Source organism: Nycticebus coucang, unplaced genomic scaffold (assembly GCF_027406575.1).
Source record: "Nycticebus coucang isolate mNycCou1 unplaced genomic scaffold, mNycCou1.pri scaffold_57, whole genome shotgun sequence".
Taxonomy (NCBI): domain Eukaryota; kingdom Metazoa; phylum Chordata; class Mammalia; order Primates; family Lorisidae; genus Nycticebus; species Nycticebus coucang.
In genome coordinates, this window is record NW_026515585.1 from 780,536 (window position 1) to 796,434 (window position 15,899).

The 15,899-nt window shown below is 36.4% G+C and overlaps 1 protein-coding gene and 1 pseudogene across 1 annotated transcript in view; both read right to left on the reverse strand.

The window, feature by feature from the left end:
* The window catches only part of LOC128579472 (ankyrin repeat domain-containing protein 26-like), a 76,555-nt gene that overhangs the window by 59,881 nt on the left and 775 nt on the right, over positions 1–15,899 (reverse strand). The window contains exon 2 of the mRNA XM_053581549.1: positions 4,660–4,730. Coding sequence (XP_053437524.1) covers positions 4,660–4,716 — 57 coding nt within the window. The 5' untranslated portion in view covers positions 4,717–4,730. The remainder of the gene's footprint in view (positions 1–4,659; positions 4,731–15,899) is intronic.
* Positions 12,375–14,729, reverse strand: LOC128579479 (protein lin-54 homolog; annotated as a pseudogene).

A 15,899-nucleotide genomic window follows, 5' to 3' on the forward strand; every position in this document is an offset into this window, starting at 1 on the left:
AAGCAAATAAACACATTGATTTGTATGGAGAAAATAAAAGAATTAATGGAGTTGATAGAAAGGGAATTTAAAATATGGATGATAAAGACACTAAAAGGAATGGGCAAGAACATGGAAAGAAAGAACCAAAAATCTGATGATTGATACGTAGAACATAGAAAGGATAAGGTGGAGATTAAGGAAATGAAGGAAACAATCAGGGAATGTAAACCTGCAGTGAAAAATATCAAAAATAGGGTAGACTATGGAGAAAAAAGAAGCTCAGAGCTACAGGATAAAGTTTTTACTTAACCCAGAGAGTTGATGAGCAGAAAAGAAGAGAAAGAAAGCATAACATGCGCTTAGAAAACTACAATACTCCATGAAGTATTCAAATATATGAATAGGGATTCCTAAAGGGGAAGAAGATTGCCCCAAAGGAATGGAAGCCATTCAGGAGACTATCATAAAGGAAAACTTCCCAAGTTTCACTAAAGACCCCCACACACCCCTTTCAGATGCATATCAAACCCTGGGTAATTTCAATGCTAACAGAGCCTCTCCAAGACACATTGTAATGAACCTGTCTGAAGTCAAGATGAAAAAAATTCTTCAAGCAGCCAGTAGTAAGCATCAATTGATCAAATTAGAATTCCAAGCAGTAACCCAAAAGATGTCTCAAGAATTCAGTGAATTCTATACCTATTTTCTTAAGTGTTCTGATCAAGAGAGGATGCTGGGTATTGTCTAAAGCTTTTTCTGCATCAATTGAATCATATGGTCTTTGATTTTTAATTTGTCTATGTGATGTATTGTATTTATGAATTTATGTATACTGGACCATCCTTGGGACCCTGGGATGAAACACACCTGGTTGTGGTGTATAATGTGTTTGATGTGTTATTGGATTGTTTCCTAGGATCTTATTGAATAGTTTTGCATCAATATTCATTAGAGATATTGGTCTCTAATTTTCTTTTCTTGTTGGGTCTTTTTATGGTTTAGATATAAGCATGATATTCAATTCATAGAATATATTGAGAAGTATTCCTTCTTTTAGTATGTTTTGGAAAAGATTAAGTAATATAGGTACTAGTTCCTCCTTAAAGGTTTGGTAGAATTCTGATGTGAAGCCATCTGGTCCTGGGCTGTTCTTTTGGGGGAGATTTCTTATACTTGATGCTATTTCAGAGCTTGTTATACGCTTGTTCAACATTTCCACTTCTTTCTGGCTAAGTCTAGGAGGCTGGCATGTTTCCAAGTATTGATCTCTTTCCTTCAGATTTTCATACTTCTGAGAGTAGAGTTTTATGTACTATTCATTAAGGATTTGTTGGATTTCTGAGGAGTCTGTTGTTATTTGGCCTTTATCTTTTCTGATTGATGAATAGGGGATTCTACTCTTCTACTTCTTGTTAGGTTAGCCAAAGGTTTATCTATTTTATTGACCTTTTCAAAAAACAACTCTTTGATTGGATGATCTGTTGTACGATTCTTTGGTTTTCAATTTCGTTTAGTTCTGTTCTAATTTTAGTTATCTTTTTTTTCTTCTGCTGGATTTAGGGTTGGAAATTTCTTCCTTTTCCAGTTGCTTGAGATGTCCCATGAAGTTATTGACTTCCTCTCTTTCCATTCTCTTGAGGAAGGCTTGCAATACTATATATTTTCCTTAGGACTGCCTTTGTGGTATCCCAGAGGTTCTGATAGTTTGCGACTTCATTATTGTTTTGTTCCAAAAATTTGGTAATTTCCTTCTTAATCTCATCTATGACCCAGCTATCATTCAACATGAAGTTATTTAATTTCAATGTTTTTGTATGCATGTGAAGATTCCTGTTTTTACTGAGTTCAACTTTTATTCCATGATGGTCTGAGAAAATACAAGGAATGAATTATATTTTTTAAAATTTGCTGATGTTAAACTTGTGACCCAAGATGTGATCAATTTTGGAGGATAATCCCTCGGCTGATGAGAAGAATGTGTATTCAGTTTAATTAGGATGAAATGTTCTGTAGATGTCTATTATATATAAATGTTGAATGGTTAAGTTTAGTTCTAAAATTTCTTTGCTTAGCTTCTTTTTTGTGTGAGGATCTATCCAACACTGCCAGAGGAGTGTTAAAGTCTCCATCTATTTTGGTGCAGGGGGAAATCAAATTGTTCATGTCAGCTAAAATTTCTCTTATAAATTGAGGTGCATTCTGGTTGGGTGCATAAATGTTGATAATTGAAATCTCATCATGTTGAGTGTAGCCCTTAAGAAATAAGAAGTGACCATCATTATCTTTTCTTACTTTGATTGGTTTAAAGCCTATTGTATCTGAGAATATAATTGCCACACCTACTTTTTTCTGATTTCCATTTGCCTGAATTAAAGGTGACCATTCCTTCACCTTTAGTGTATGTTTATCTTTTAAGGAAAGACGAGACTCTTGAATGCAGCAGATGTCTGGCCTGAGGTTTTCTATTTAGTCAACCAACCTGTGTCTCTTTTGAGGGCAATTTAGTGACCAATTATTACATAAATTGGATTTAATTTTGACCAAGGTACATTATTTGAACATTAATTTTTTTTTTTTATTAAATCATAGCAGTGTACATTAATGCAATCATTGGGCACCATATACTGCTTTTATAGACTGACACACATTCATCACACTGGTTTACATAGCCTTTCTGGCATTTTCTTAGTTGTGTTAAGGCATTTATATTCTACATTTACTAAGTTTCACATGTACCCTTTTAAGATGCACCACAGGAGACCACCAATCACTCTCCCTCCACCCATCCTTCTCCTCCCTCTCCCCCTTTCCCATATTCTTAAATTATAACTGAGTTATAGCTTTCATATGAAAGCTATAAATTAGTTTCATAGTAGGGCTGAGTACATTGGATACTTTTTTTTCCATTCTCGAGATACTTTGCTAAGAAGAATAAGTTCCAGCTCCATCCATGTAATAAACATGAAAAAGGTAAAGTCTCCATCTTTCTTTTTTTCTGTTTTTTGAATATAGGCTTCTAAAGTGGTATTTTTTTTCTGCTTTTGCTGTATCCCACAGTTTCTTTTTAGCTTGTATCTTCATTGTTGTTATACTCAAGGAAGTTAATAATTTCCTTTTGTATTTCTTCCAGCACCCAATTGTCATTCAGCATAAGGTTGTTGAACTTCCATGCGTTTTTGTGAGGTTGAACGTTTTTGTTGAAGTTGAGTTTGACTTTTAGTGCCTTGTGCTCTGAGAAGATGCCCGGTAAAATTTCAATTCTTTTGATTTTGTTGAGTGTCATTTTCTGTCACAGGATGAGATGATTTTGGAGAATGTTTCATGGGATGATGACAATAATGTATATTCTTATTTTGGGGATGGAGTGGTCTATATACATCTATCAAGCACAGTTTTTCTAGGGTCTCATTTCAATCTCTTATATCTTTGTTTAATTTCTGTTTAGAGGATCTTTCCAGCTCTGAGAGAAGTCAACTAATTCTTTATAGATGGGGTCTTCTGCAGTAGGTGCCTCATGGTTCATTGCGGGGGATTCTCTGTTCTTATTTTTCAGTTTGCCTAAATTTTTCTATTGGTTCCTCCTCATGTGTTCTTTCTTCTTGTTTACCTCCTTATGCTCCTTTTTACTTCTCACTACCTCGTTTGTTTTAAAGAGAAGTCCTTGCCCTTGATGACAGTATGTTGCATGATGACAGTATGTTTCTGGGGCATCAGGTCGTGCTGTGGGTTCTTTAGGAGACAGAGAGCACAGCAGCAACCTCTGTCATCCTAATTCCAAAATTATTGCCTTGGGCAATCACCTGATTGTTTTCTCAGCATTCAGATGCTGCTGAGTTGGGATCTTAAAGCTGGCTAGAATCCTTCAGGGGCAGGTTTCTCAGTGCCCCCTGACTCTAGTTCCTGTAGGTTGCAGGAGTCCCTCAGCCTGCCCCAATAGATGAGTTCTGATCTTGGCAGAAGGTATTAAGACAACAGTGCTTTAGGCTCCTGCTAAGACCTTGTCAGGACTTCCCACAATGGCAGCCACCTGGCGACCGAGAACTTCTCATTATAGCTGCCTCACCAGGCACAAACCTATGGCACATCCACTCCAACCAGCATTTGAATATGGTTAGGCTGTTTATTGTTTGAGCTTGCCTTCTCTTCCAAGCTTTCCACTCAACACACAGCTTGCCCCAATAACTGAAAGTTCAAGAAAGGCTTCCTTCCACAGAGGTTTGTGACAGCTGATCCCAGCCAGTCACAATTACTTACCTAATTCATCAGATTTCCACCTCTCCAGATCATAAGCTATATCCTTCTCACCACCTCCTCACTGTGCTCCCTTAGCTAGTACTCTGGGTAAGGTACAGCTGGTTTCTCTCTTTTTCCCCAGTTGTTCTAGGAGAACTCAGCTGAATGATTTTTCTGGTTCCCCAACTTGCTCCATCCCAAGCCCAGAAATTCTTTACCTCTATTCCAAAGACAAAGGCTATCTGAGTTTTCAGGATTTTTAAATATTTTAACTAGTTAAGAATATATTTTAAAGAAAATATTAAATTGTGACCTATTCAGTATAAGATGTTAGTCCAGAAGATATTTTTATTTGGACTATTCTACATTGCAAATACCATTCAAAATACCATTGCAAAAGAAAGCAATATTAAATCAGAAATCTAAAATTAAATTGTTTCATACCTGTGACTGTTTATTTTTATTTCCTTCATGACTTTCTTTCTCTTCATCTGATGACATCTGCAAGGCTGGCTCTACTGATAGACCATACATTTAGTTAAGTGGACCACAGTTCAACAAAATTGACATTGTTTGATAAAAAGGGGTAAAAAAGTAATTTATGTGTAAATTGAGAGTTTATGTTAAGCTTAATCTTTAGCCAAATATTTACTTCTGTAAAAAAAAAAAATAAAATAAAATACTTCTAATTATCCAAAACTTTGCAAAACAACCCAGAGGGCACTAGATGTCACTAGGTTCAACAAATACAGACATATCACAGATTTACTCACAGATTTTTCCACCTAATGTATACACACATAATGTCAGAAGAAAAACAGAATTTAAATATACAATACACACATATGAAATAACATTGTGGATTGTTCTCTATTTCATAATAGTACCTTTGAAAAGCATGTTGTGCATGTTGTTTTATTAATAATTCACAAATTTCGGGTGGTGCCTGTGGCTCAGCGGGTAGGGCGCCGGTCCCATATGCCGGAGGTGGTGGGTTCAAACCCAGCCCCGGCCAAATTAAAAAAAAAAAATAATAATAATAATAATAATTCACAAATTTCTGTTACTTTTTGTATTTTCATCATTGTGCATCCTGTTTGTTACATGTGAAAAGATTTACTGTGATATTATAACAATTTTATTTTATCTTTTAAGGCCTTAGACTGCAACATGAAGCCTTCATTGATTCCTGCTGTTTCTCCAGATAAATAGGCATCTTCTCCCTCAGGGTGGCCTTAGTACTCTAGTGTCATCTCTACTTCAGTGTTTCTACCTAAACTGTAAGTCGTTTCTTGCCATGTCTCTACCCTTTCCCCTGGACTATAAGCACAATATTTCAAAACTTCTGGAACAGTCTTTATCTGTTTTACTCAATAATTACTGATGCTCTGGCTGGAAGGAATATAAATAAAACTGTCAAAAATGAGTTTTTCAGAGATCATGTCTGAGCTGATACTTATAATGTTAGATGAGCCAAATTAAAGGGCATAGGGGCCAGGAAACAATGAGAGCAGGACAGAAAGCAGGAGAGAGAGGAAACAATTCCTGAAGAAACATATGTATATGTATTTGTCTGCAGTAGAGGGATTGGTGAGCCAGGCATTCTAGAAGCTCAGGAATGCCAGAAAAAAATGCCGACAAGAAAGGATAGCAGAAATCCTTCTATGAAATTTCATGGCGCTTGGATGTTAATATTTCAAAGAGATATTAATTATCCCATTTTCACTTAAGTAAATCACTCTAAACTCTATATGGAAGATGAATTTCAGAACAACACAAGTGAATGGCAGAAAATGAATTACAAGGACATATTGGAAAATAAAGGCAATGTGGGCCTGAAATAAGTGAATGTTTATGGAAATATTTTGGATATCAAATATCAGTGTCCCATATAGGATGCATGTTTTTATAAAATAAATGAACATATAAATCTTGGTTTTGTATTTTAATTTTTTAAATATTAATAAACAATACAATAAATATCTGTGGATACACCTATATAATACAAAAGCCATTATGACTATCATTCATATATATATATATATACACACACACTATATATATGAATATATATAAAAAAGCATTCGAACAGTTTGATGTGGAAAGCAATATGACAGAAATAAACAAAGAAAAGTAAGGGAACATACATTTAGTACAACATCCACTTAAGATTTCCAAAGTATTTCAGAGGAAAACCACTCAAACACGGCAGTGCGCATATGGCAATGTGAATGGTGTCTTTAATCAGAGGAGCAAATCATACCCCTGAGAGAACAAATGACAAGACTGATGGCAGAAGCCTTTAGCATAGCTTTAATGCGACACAAAAGCATCATTTATGCACGTAAGTAATCATCTGATCTTTGTTTTGTTATTTATAAAGGACACACTTCTAATGACAGTAGGGTTGAATCTATAATATATTTCTCTTAGAGAAAGTATTTTTAATAGAGCAGCATGGATGTACACTTGTAGAATAATAGTTAATATAAACATTCTCTTTGTTCCATATCCATGTAAGCTGCAGATACACCTACATTTCTTCTACCATCTACTATTGCCATCTAAGAGTTTCATTACCCACTCACCTAAGGACATATAAAATACATCAAAGAAATTATGAACAATACATTTCAAGTATCAAAACATTTATCCAAAAAGAAAAAAAATTGAGATCTCACAGAATTATATGAAATTAATAACCTTTTACATTTCAAAATAAAAGCAATATTTGGTAAAAATAAGAAAGTTTTGAAAAAAACATGAATACATAAATATATATACACACATATATATTTAATTAAGTCACTTGTACATAGATCATAAGTACATTTATGCCAAATGGGATTCCATGTGTTGATTATTGGTACAAACTGGAGTGCTTACATCCTACTAATCAACATAACCTTCACCTCATTTCCCCAATTGCAGCATTAAGACATTTGTGTTCTACACCTGATAGATCCAACTTGTACTTGCAATATGCTCCATAGGTGTGATCCCCCTACTAACCCTCCCTCCATCAACCCATCTCCCTCCTTTCTCTTCTCCCTCCCCTTCCCTCCTTCATTCTAGGCTAAAGTTGTGTTTCATTTTTCATATACAAGTGTGAGTGATTATAAATTGGTTTCACAGTAGCACTGAGTACGTTAGATTTTTTTTTCCATTCCTGAGATACTTTACTAAGAAGAGTATTTTACAGCTCCAACCATGTAAACATAAAATAGGTAATGTCTCCATTTTTTTTTTAATGCTGCATAGTATTCCCTGGTATACTGGCTGGCAACCTGTAAAAGACTCAAACTGGACCAACACCTTTCTCCTCTAACAAATATTGACTCTCACTGGTTAAAGGACTTAAACTTAAGACATGAAACTATAAAAAATTCATTGAGAGAGTGCAGGGAAATGCTTGAAAAAATTGGCCTGAAAGAATATTTGATGAAGAGGACACCCCGAGCAATTGAAACAACATCAAAGATACATTACTGAGATCTGATCAAATTAAAAAGTTTCTGCACTGCCAAGAAAACAGTAAATAAAGCAAATAGCGTCAAAATGGGAGAGGATTTTTGCAAGTTATATTTCTGACAAAGGTCTAATAACCTGAATCCACAGAGAACTCAAACATATGACTAAGAAGAAAAAAAAAGTGATTCCATTTAATTGTGGGCAAGAGACATGAACAGAAGCTTCTCTGAAGATAGGCAGATGGTCTACAGACACATGAAAAAATGCTCACCATCTTTAATCATCTGAGAAATGCAAACAAAAACTACTCTGAGATACCATCTAACATCACAAAATCCCCAAACTCTAGATGTTGGCGTGGTTGTGGAGAAAAGGGAACACTTTTGCACTGCTGCTGGGAATGCAAGCTAGTACATTCCTTTTGGAAGGAAGTTTGGAGAACACTCAGGGATCTAAATGTACACCTGACTTTTGATCCTGCAATTCCTCTTCTAGGTGTATATCGAAAGGACCAAAAGTCATTTGGCAATAAAGATATTTGCACCAGATTGTTCAATGCAGCTCAATTCATAATTGCCAACTCATGGAAGATAATTACATTTTTATAAAATTAGTTTCCTTTGGTATATCCTACTAATCTTTTAAGATCTTTGGAAAATAGTCATTTTATAGAACAGAAAATCTGTATTAAAAAAGCAGCCACTGCTTGTATGCAAATTAGTCTTATTTGATAACGTAATATCAATGCAACATGCATCTCTGATGCCTGGCATTTGTGAAGAGGAGACATGCATCTCTCTGCTTTACCACAATTCCAGCACTCTCCTGCTTCTAGTGATCTCTGGGGCAGCAACAATCTATCTTGTGTGACTGCCAGTTTCCTAAATCCACCTTGGTCAGTACTCTCAAGTTTCCTCATCATTAACTACAAAATTACCTAGTTAACTTTCTTCTTTCCACTCTCTTTCCCTACCCAGAATGTCTCTTCCCTTCAAAAAGTATTCTGTAACCCTGTGGTCTTCCATTGTTTTCATGGATTATTTCTGCCATTTCTTCCCTCTTCATTTAGCAAAACGATCTCACATTTATAACTTGATTTCTTTGTTTCTTTGCTCCTTCTCCTCCAGCTAAACTCATGCTCAGAAATAAGAGCAAAATAATGCCTTTTCTTGATCCTGCTATGGTGAAACTGTTCTTCCAGGCTTTTTTTCCAGATTTCTCTATAGGCAAGTGTATACCCTTGCTACTCATGGGGATCCAAGGACCAGCAGCCTCAGCGTCACTTGTGTGTGTTAGAAATGAAGATACCTAGACCTACTGAATCACAAAGTGCATTTTTAACCAGGTATCCAGGAGATATCAGAAAGTTTGAGAAGCTCTGGTCTGCAGTGATTTGCGTCCACATTTCCTTACCTGAGCTTCCCCTTTAGAATCTCACCACCAGTCCCTCCGTGTAACATACTCCAAGATGAAAAGGCATCACAAATCATCAAGTTTCTGATGGACTTTTTATCAGGCTATACTTTCCAATATATCTTCATAACTAACCCTCTTCTCTCCATTCTAGCTTCCTTATTGTGAAGTATATGATACTACTGTTCAATAAAGTAAAATAGTTTATATGACACTGAATTATAGACATTTGTGCCTGATCCTATGCTTCCTTTCCTCTGTGTTAGATGAAACACACCTCTGCATGATCAGAGACTTCAGTCTTTCATGCCTCCCTAACAGTGAGGAACATGGGAGCAGCGAGGGTATGTGCTCTCTGTCTCTGACACATTTTGAAACTGGGAGCTCACTTTATATTCTTGCCACCTTTGTAATGCCCTGTTCCACTTTGCACTAAGAAATTACTTTTTTTTCCTGTGTACTCAATTTTAATTTAAGGACAATTAATGAAATTAAGGACATGGTGGGGGTAGGGAAAGTGGAGAGCAGAGAGAGAAAGGAGGGAGGTGTGGGGAAAAGAATAGTAGAAGCGGGGAGGAGGGGGAGGTGGAGCCTTGGTGTGTTCCACACCTTTTAGGGACAAGATAGGATTGCAAGAGGGATTTTGCCTAACAAATGCAATCAGTGTAACCTGGTTTCATGTACTCTCAATGAATCCTTAACATTAAAAAAAAATGAAATTGATTTAAGACAGTATAAAAGTTAAATTTTTTTGTATTACTAATTGGCTGTCCTGTTTCTACAGTGTAGAAAATTGTATTCTTTGAATAGCTCTAACAAATATAAATTTAATCTTTCTACTTTGTGATAGAATTAGAGCTAAAAAATTATATGCCCAACCCTCTTCAAGTATTTTTTAAAATTGTTGAATTAATATAGCTACTTCTTTTGTTCAGCAATTTGATGCAAATGCTTAAATACAAAATGTTCAGTACAGAGGAAGGAAATGGCTTAGTATTTTACAAAGCTTCTTGAAAATCAGAAAAAACTGGTAGCATTTGATTGCACCTCAAAATTTCTATAAGCAAACACTCTTAAACAATGCCACCACATATAATCTACAATTGTAAACAAAATTTCACATTTTCTTCACACTGTATAGAAATACACATCACAAATGTGCAATTAGAATTAATACAGAATATTTGCAAAATGAACAAAATTTAGGCCTAGACCAAAAACATATTCCGATTTGTTGAAAATAAGTTGACTAGACATTATTTTATCATCTTACGCTAATTTACATTTATAAAAATTTTAATTAAACATACTAGATTGAGGTGCTAAGAATGTGTGCACTATCTATACTTAAAGTCAATGCCCTATAATTTTATAAATCCAAATTTCAAAAGGAAGGATTCTGTTTATTGAATAATGGAATCCTCTTTTGGATCACTTAGTTTCTACTGCCTATATCAGGCCCGTTCATATGAACGTATATTCTCACTACATACAGAAACACTATAGAGTCCCTTTAGGAACTGCAATAATCATACATGAATAATTACTGAGGATTAAGGTACCTAACAAAATTACTGAATTCCAACATGGTCTTTTTATTGTTATAAACCAAGAGTCCCATTACAACACACTCCTAAATTCAGAGTTTTAGAATTACTGAAAATGATTTAGATTATTTGAGTAATTATACTCATACCTTCCGCTTACCCAAATAACTCAGTAAAATCATGCTACATTAAACTTCCATTATAAAAACAAACCAATAGAGCAATGGAAACATGCCTGACTACTGTTATAAAAAGAATTTTTCCCATTATAATTTTGAAGGCTTTGTTGGGAAGCCCATTTCAGTAAATCAAGTAAGAGTCATGTATTGATTTGAAACTTCTTAGTTCAAAAGTTTACAAAGAGAAATATTTGTATAGATGAAAAATCCTTCTCCAAATTCATTTCTTACAGCTTCCTTATTCTTTATTTCTTCATCTAGGCTAAATTTTATACTTGATAATTATGTGAGGTTCTATAAAATCACTACATGATAAGTTTACTTCTTATATACACTTCTTATTTGCAAAGCACCCAGTAAACACTTTGACAATTTATTATTTCAAATACATGCCACCTCTTTGAGAGAAAATGGAGTCTTTGTTGGCCATTCCTTATCATAGAAACACATTGTTAATTCTCTAAGTATCATTTATCATTTACTGTCTTTTTTAATTTTTTTTTTTTTTAGAGAAAGAGTCTTACTTTTCACCCTCTGTAGGGTGCAGTGGTGTCACAGCTCACAGCAATCTTAAGCTCTTGGGCTTACGTGATTCTATTGCCTCAGCCTCCAGAGTAGCTGGGACTACCGGTGCCCATTATAATGCCGGGCTATTTTTTTGTTGCTGTTTGGCCAGAGCCAGGATTGAACCTGCCACCCTCGGTATATGGGGCCAGCACCTTACTCAATGAGGCACAGGTGCTGCCCCCCTTAATATTTTATATGTTTATTTTTTTCTTATTGAATCATAGCTGTGTACATTAATGCAACTATGGGGTACAGTGTGCTGGTTCTGTACACAATCTGAAATACTTTCATCAAACTGGTTAATATAGCCTTCACCACATTTTCTTAGTTATGTGTTTAGACATTTATACTACCCTCCCTCCACTCACCCTATCCCTCTCCCCCTCTTAATTTTAAGAGTGTGCCTGAGGGTTCCCTTCTGACATTCCCAAATTAACAACAAGATATTATTATTCCAGAATCCACCTTAAAACTTGATTTTTCTTTAAAATATGGTGCTTTCTAAACACAAAAGGCCATCTGAATGTTTCTCAAGAATTTTTTAAGTTAGAGATTCTGTCTGAATACGCTCTAAATCATACTCAAAGGATGACTGGTTAACAACCACTGGTACTTTGACTTTCTCTACCGAGAAAAATCATGTGACACCACACATTGTAAATTATAGTAATTTATAAATATTCTTTGTCAATAGAATCAGAAGAATAGACCATCTAACTGTTTAAAAACCTAAGCCAATGAAAAATCTATATAATACAAGAAAGAAAAGTTTAATTTAGGCCATAAGCAGATTTAACTAAGATTTAAAATGTACTAATTTCCTCATTTTAAATCTCTTCCCTTTCAATGTTATAATTTGAAGTCTCTTAAAACAAGAAGTGAATTAAAACACAGTAATTGTTAAACAATTTTCCAAAAAATCAAGTGTCCCTGCACCTTAAATTTTCTGTACTGTACCATTTATCAGTCTTTTGTACAAGAGCTAGCAATTCATGGCACAGGGGTCATATTTTGCTTTTCCTGCTAAGTTAACGATGCTCATCAAACCTCATCCAAATCCTTTTCTTTTTTTATTTTTGGGGATTCATTGAGCGTACAAACATCCAGGTTACACTAATTGCACTTGTCAAGCAAAGTCCCTCTTATAAATGTGTTCCTATTACTCTTTCAGCTGCTGATTTTTATTTTCCCTTCTTGTCTGCCTGCTCTGTCTGGGCAAGAAGGTAGTCACACATGGCTTCAGCTACTTCCTTAGTCACGACTGTAAACAACAATTTTCCTCATCCACTATTCAAAGTTGGTTTGGCCTACTAAAGTAGTCTGAAATTGGGGAAGACAACTTAGTTTTTGCTGCTGTTTGTTGCTGTACTCTTACTTCAGCTGCCTCTGCCAAGTGCATCAATGTCTTTCTTTCTGGGCTTTCTCAAAATTTTACACCCATTATATTTGGATATTGAGGAACACATTATTTTTGCCTCATAGCATTCACAATAGTTTTTAAGACAGCCTGATCATTTGCAATTACATCCTTTGCTATGATGTCAATCTGATTCTCCCTCCTTTCCTTTCCCTATCTTAGGCTTGAAGCCTTCTGGATTTCTGTCAAGGCATGCTTTTATTGCTTTTTGCCTTTCATTTTCATGTTCCAAATTGTTATAATAACTAGTACAATTGTGGTTGTTGTAAAATTCACTATTTGCAAAGCAATCAGAATATAATGCCAAACACAGTGATATTCACACTTACAGGGCTTTCTATGCCCAATGGAAGACACAGATGGGATTATGCCTTTGAATGGAAGCCTCGACTGGATCTGGATACCAAATATTCCAACGAAGTTAGAATAGCTTGCTATACACACATATGAAGACTGCTGTAGCTGACTAAAGTACTGAGCTGGAAGCACAGCATAGCCCACAATCCCTGTTCCCAGAGTTGGGGCCAAGACACTGCCAGGACAAGGCCTAGTGGTCCATTGGTGAGGTTGGGCTGAATCTGTGGCAGTGTTGCGGCAGGCATGATGAGCCGGTCCTGTGGGTGGCTGGTAGTTATGATTTGTGAAGTTGGATTGATTGGTTGGGAGCAACTTGTTTGACAACCTAAGGCAAGATAATTGGAACGGACATCTGCACTGTGGTAGTATTCACAACCAATGGCTTTGCTTGCTGAAAAGGTCGAGTGTTTGTACTGGGATTCTGACTAACTGGCTGGGGTGAGCTACTGGTTGTGAGGCAGTAACAAGTCAGATATAATAAAACTTGTTTCCAGGTAACTGAATCTTCCGGACACTGAGAGCAGTTTCCAGAGGTGTAATTGCTTTAAACTTTGATGTGCTTACTCCCCTAACAGTGATGGTCTGCACAGTTGATTCCACTGCCTTATTTGGTGATTTCAAAGGAGATATGGCTATTTTCTTTAGTGTCTGTGTTGTATAATTTAAAGGCGATCCAATAAAACCACTTTCAGATATTGTTGTGGTCTTTGATGGAGTTCTGGGAATAGACTGTGAAAGAACCCTACCTGCAATGACTGGAGGTGATACTTGAGTTGTCTGTCCTGTAACTGCTTTCCTATTACTTGGTTTTGCAAAGATCAGCTTCTTGATTACCAAACCAGAGGTTGGTATTTGAGGCTTCTTAGCAATCTGTAGTGTTTTTTACTGTTTGGTCTATAACACCAAGGACATGTGTTACATGTCATCTGTTAACTTCCTGGGGTCAGTGCTGAGACTCCAATGACAGGTTTCACCTCTGGCCTTCTTCCCATAATTAACTATTTTAATTTGCTACAGTGGTAACTTAGTATCTCATGATTGGGCCTCAGTTGTAACTTTTTGAGTCTGTTGTAGTTGGCTATGGGGTAGTTCTAGAACGGGACTTAACCAAAGTGGTTAAAATTAACTTCTGTTCATCTGGTTTAAGTTTCTGACTACCAGTTTAACATCAGCTGTCTGTGATACTTTGTTTAACATAATATGATGGACTGATATAGTCATAGGAGTCTGAGCACCAAATTTGTGAATGCCACTTGGAAAAGCTGGTTTCACTGTGGTGTTACAATCTGCCTTAGGAATTATGGCATTCACTGTAACTTGGTTAGTGTGCTTACTGTCCACTGTGATTGGTTCCGTGGAAATAGGCATGGCTGTAGAGCCACCAGTAAAATTTATGTTGACAATTTCTTCCACTTCTGTCTCTATGGGAATTGGGTCTTCCCCAGCTTCAATACTATGGTCACCAACTGAAGTTATACCAGTGTCCATTATCTCCTCTGGAAGCAAACCTTTCACTTTGGCAGTGACCACCTCCATGATCATTCTCCTGCTAGATAGTTAATCAGGCACAAACCCAGCAGCTCTCTGGGCTCCCACTATCTGTGGCAGCAGCAGTAGCTGCCTTGGAGACTCAGGGCAGGGACTGTTCAAATTCACTCGCCCAGAACCATTCTACCACTTCACCCCATAATACGTAGGCCCTTGCCACCCATGCACCCTCTCCAGAAATTGTATCATTTGACCAACCTGAATCATGCCACCTAATCCTTTTCCCTTAATGTACTTCCTCTTCCAGGGAGGTCCCACCTATGAGCTTAGGTGCCATCCTACTGGTCATAAAAGCAATCAAATATTTTCCCTAAAACTCTGAATGCACAGTTAACCCTTTGCCCAGAGCCTGGCTGCCTGAAAGTCTACCCCCTGCAGAGCTCAGAGTGTTTGGTGAATTCCCAGAGAGCCCCAGGCATTGTGTAGACCTCTAGATGGCATCACAAACAGTGACTACTGAGGAAGCAGGGGGCTGCAGAGAGAGAGTGGTGTCTGGAGAGAGAGGGACGTGGAGATGCCATAATTAAACAAACAGATAAAACAGAATTCATTGGAATACTATTAAAAATGAAAACTGGGAAACAGTTTTTGGAATGTTTGGAAACATTCCTTGGAATGCAAACCAGGAAAGAGTCCTTGCAAAAAACAAAGCTAGTAAAGAAACTGTATCCAGAATATATAAAGAACTCTTAAAACTCAACAAAGAGAAGAACAGTCTAATTTTTTAAATGGCAAGAAATTTGCAAAGATAGCTCATCGAAGATGTACAGATGGCAAATATGCACATGGGAGGATGCTCAACATTATGAGTCATTAGGATGCTGTGTATTGAAACCAAAATAGTATGCACAATGCATACACATCAGAATGTCTAAAATTAAAAACAATGATATACTGAGTGTGAAGATGCAGAGAATGGAACTGTCATGGACTGCTGTCAGGAATGGAAAATGGTACAAATACTATGAATACTATGGAAAGTAACTTAGCAGGTTCTAAAATAAGGGAATGCAAAACGCCAGGAGGAGAGTGCTGTGGGTGATGAATATGTTAACTCTCTTATTATGGCCATGGGTTCACTTGTATGTTTCAAAACTTACAATATTGTACATTAGAAATGTGCACAGTTGATCATATACTAATTACGCCTCTCTAAAGCCACTGAAAGCAGGAACAAACACCTAA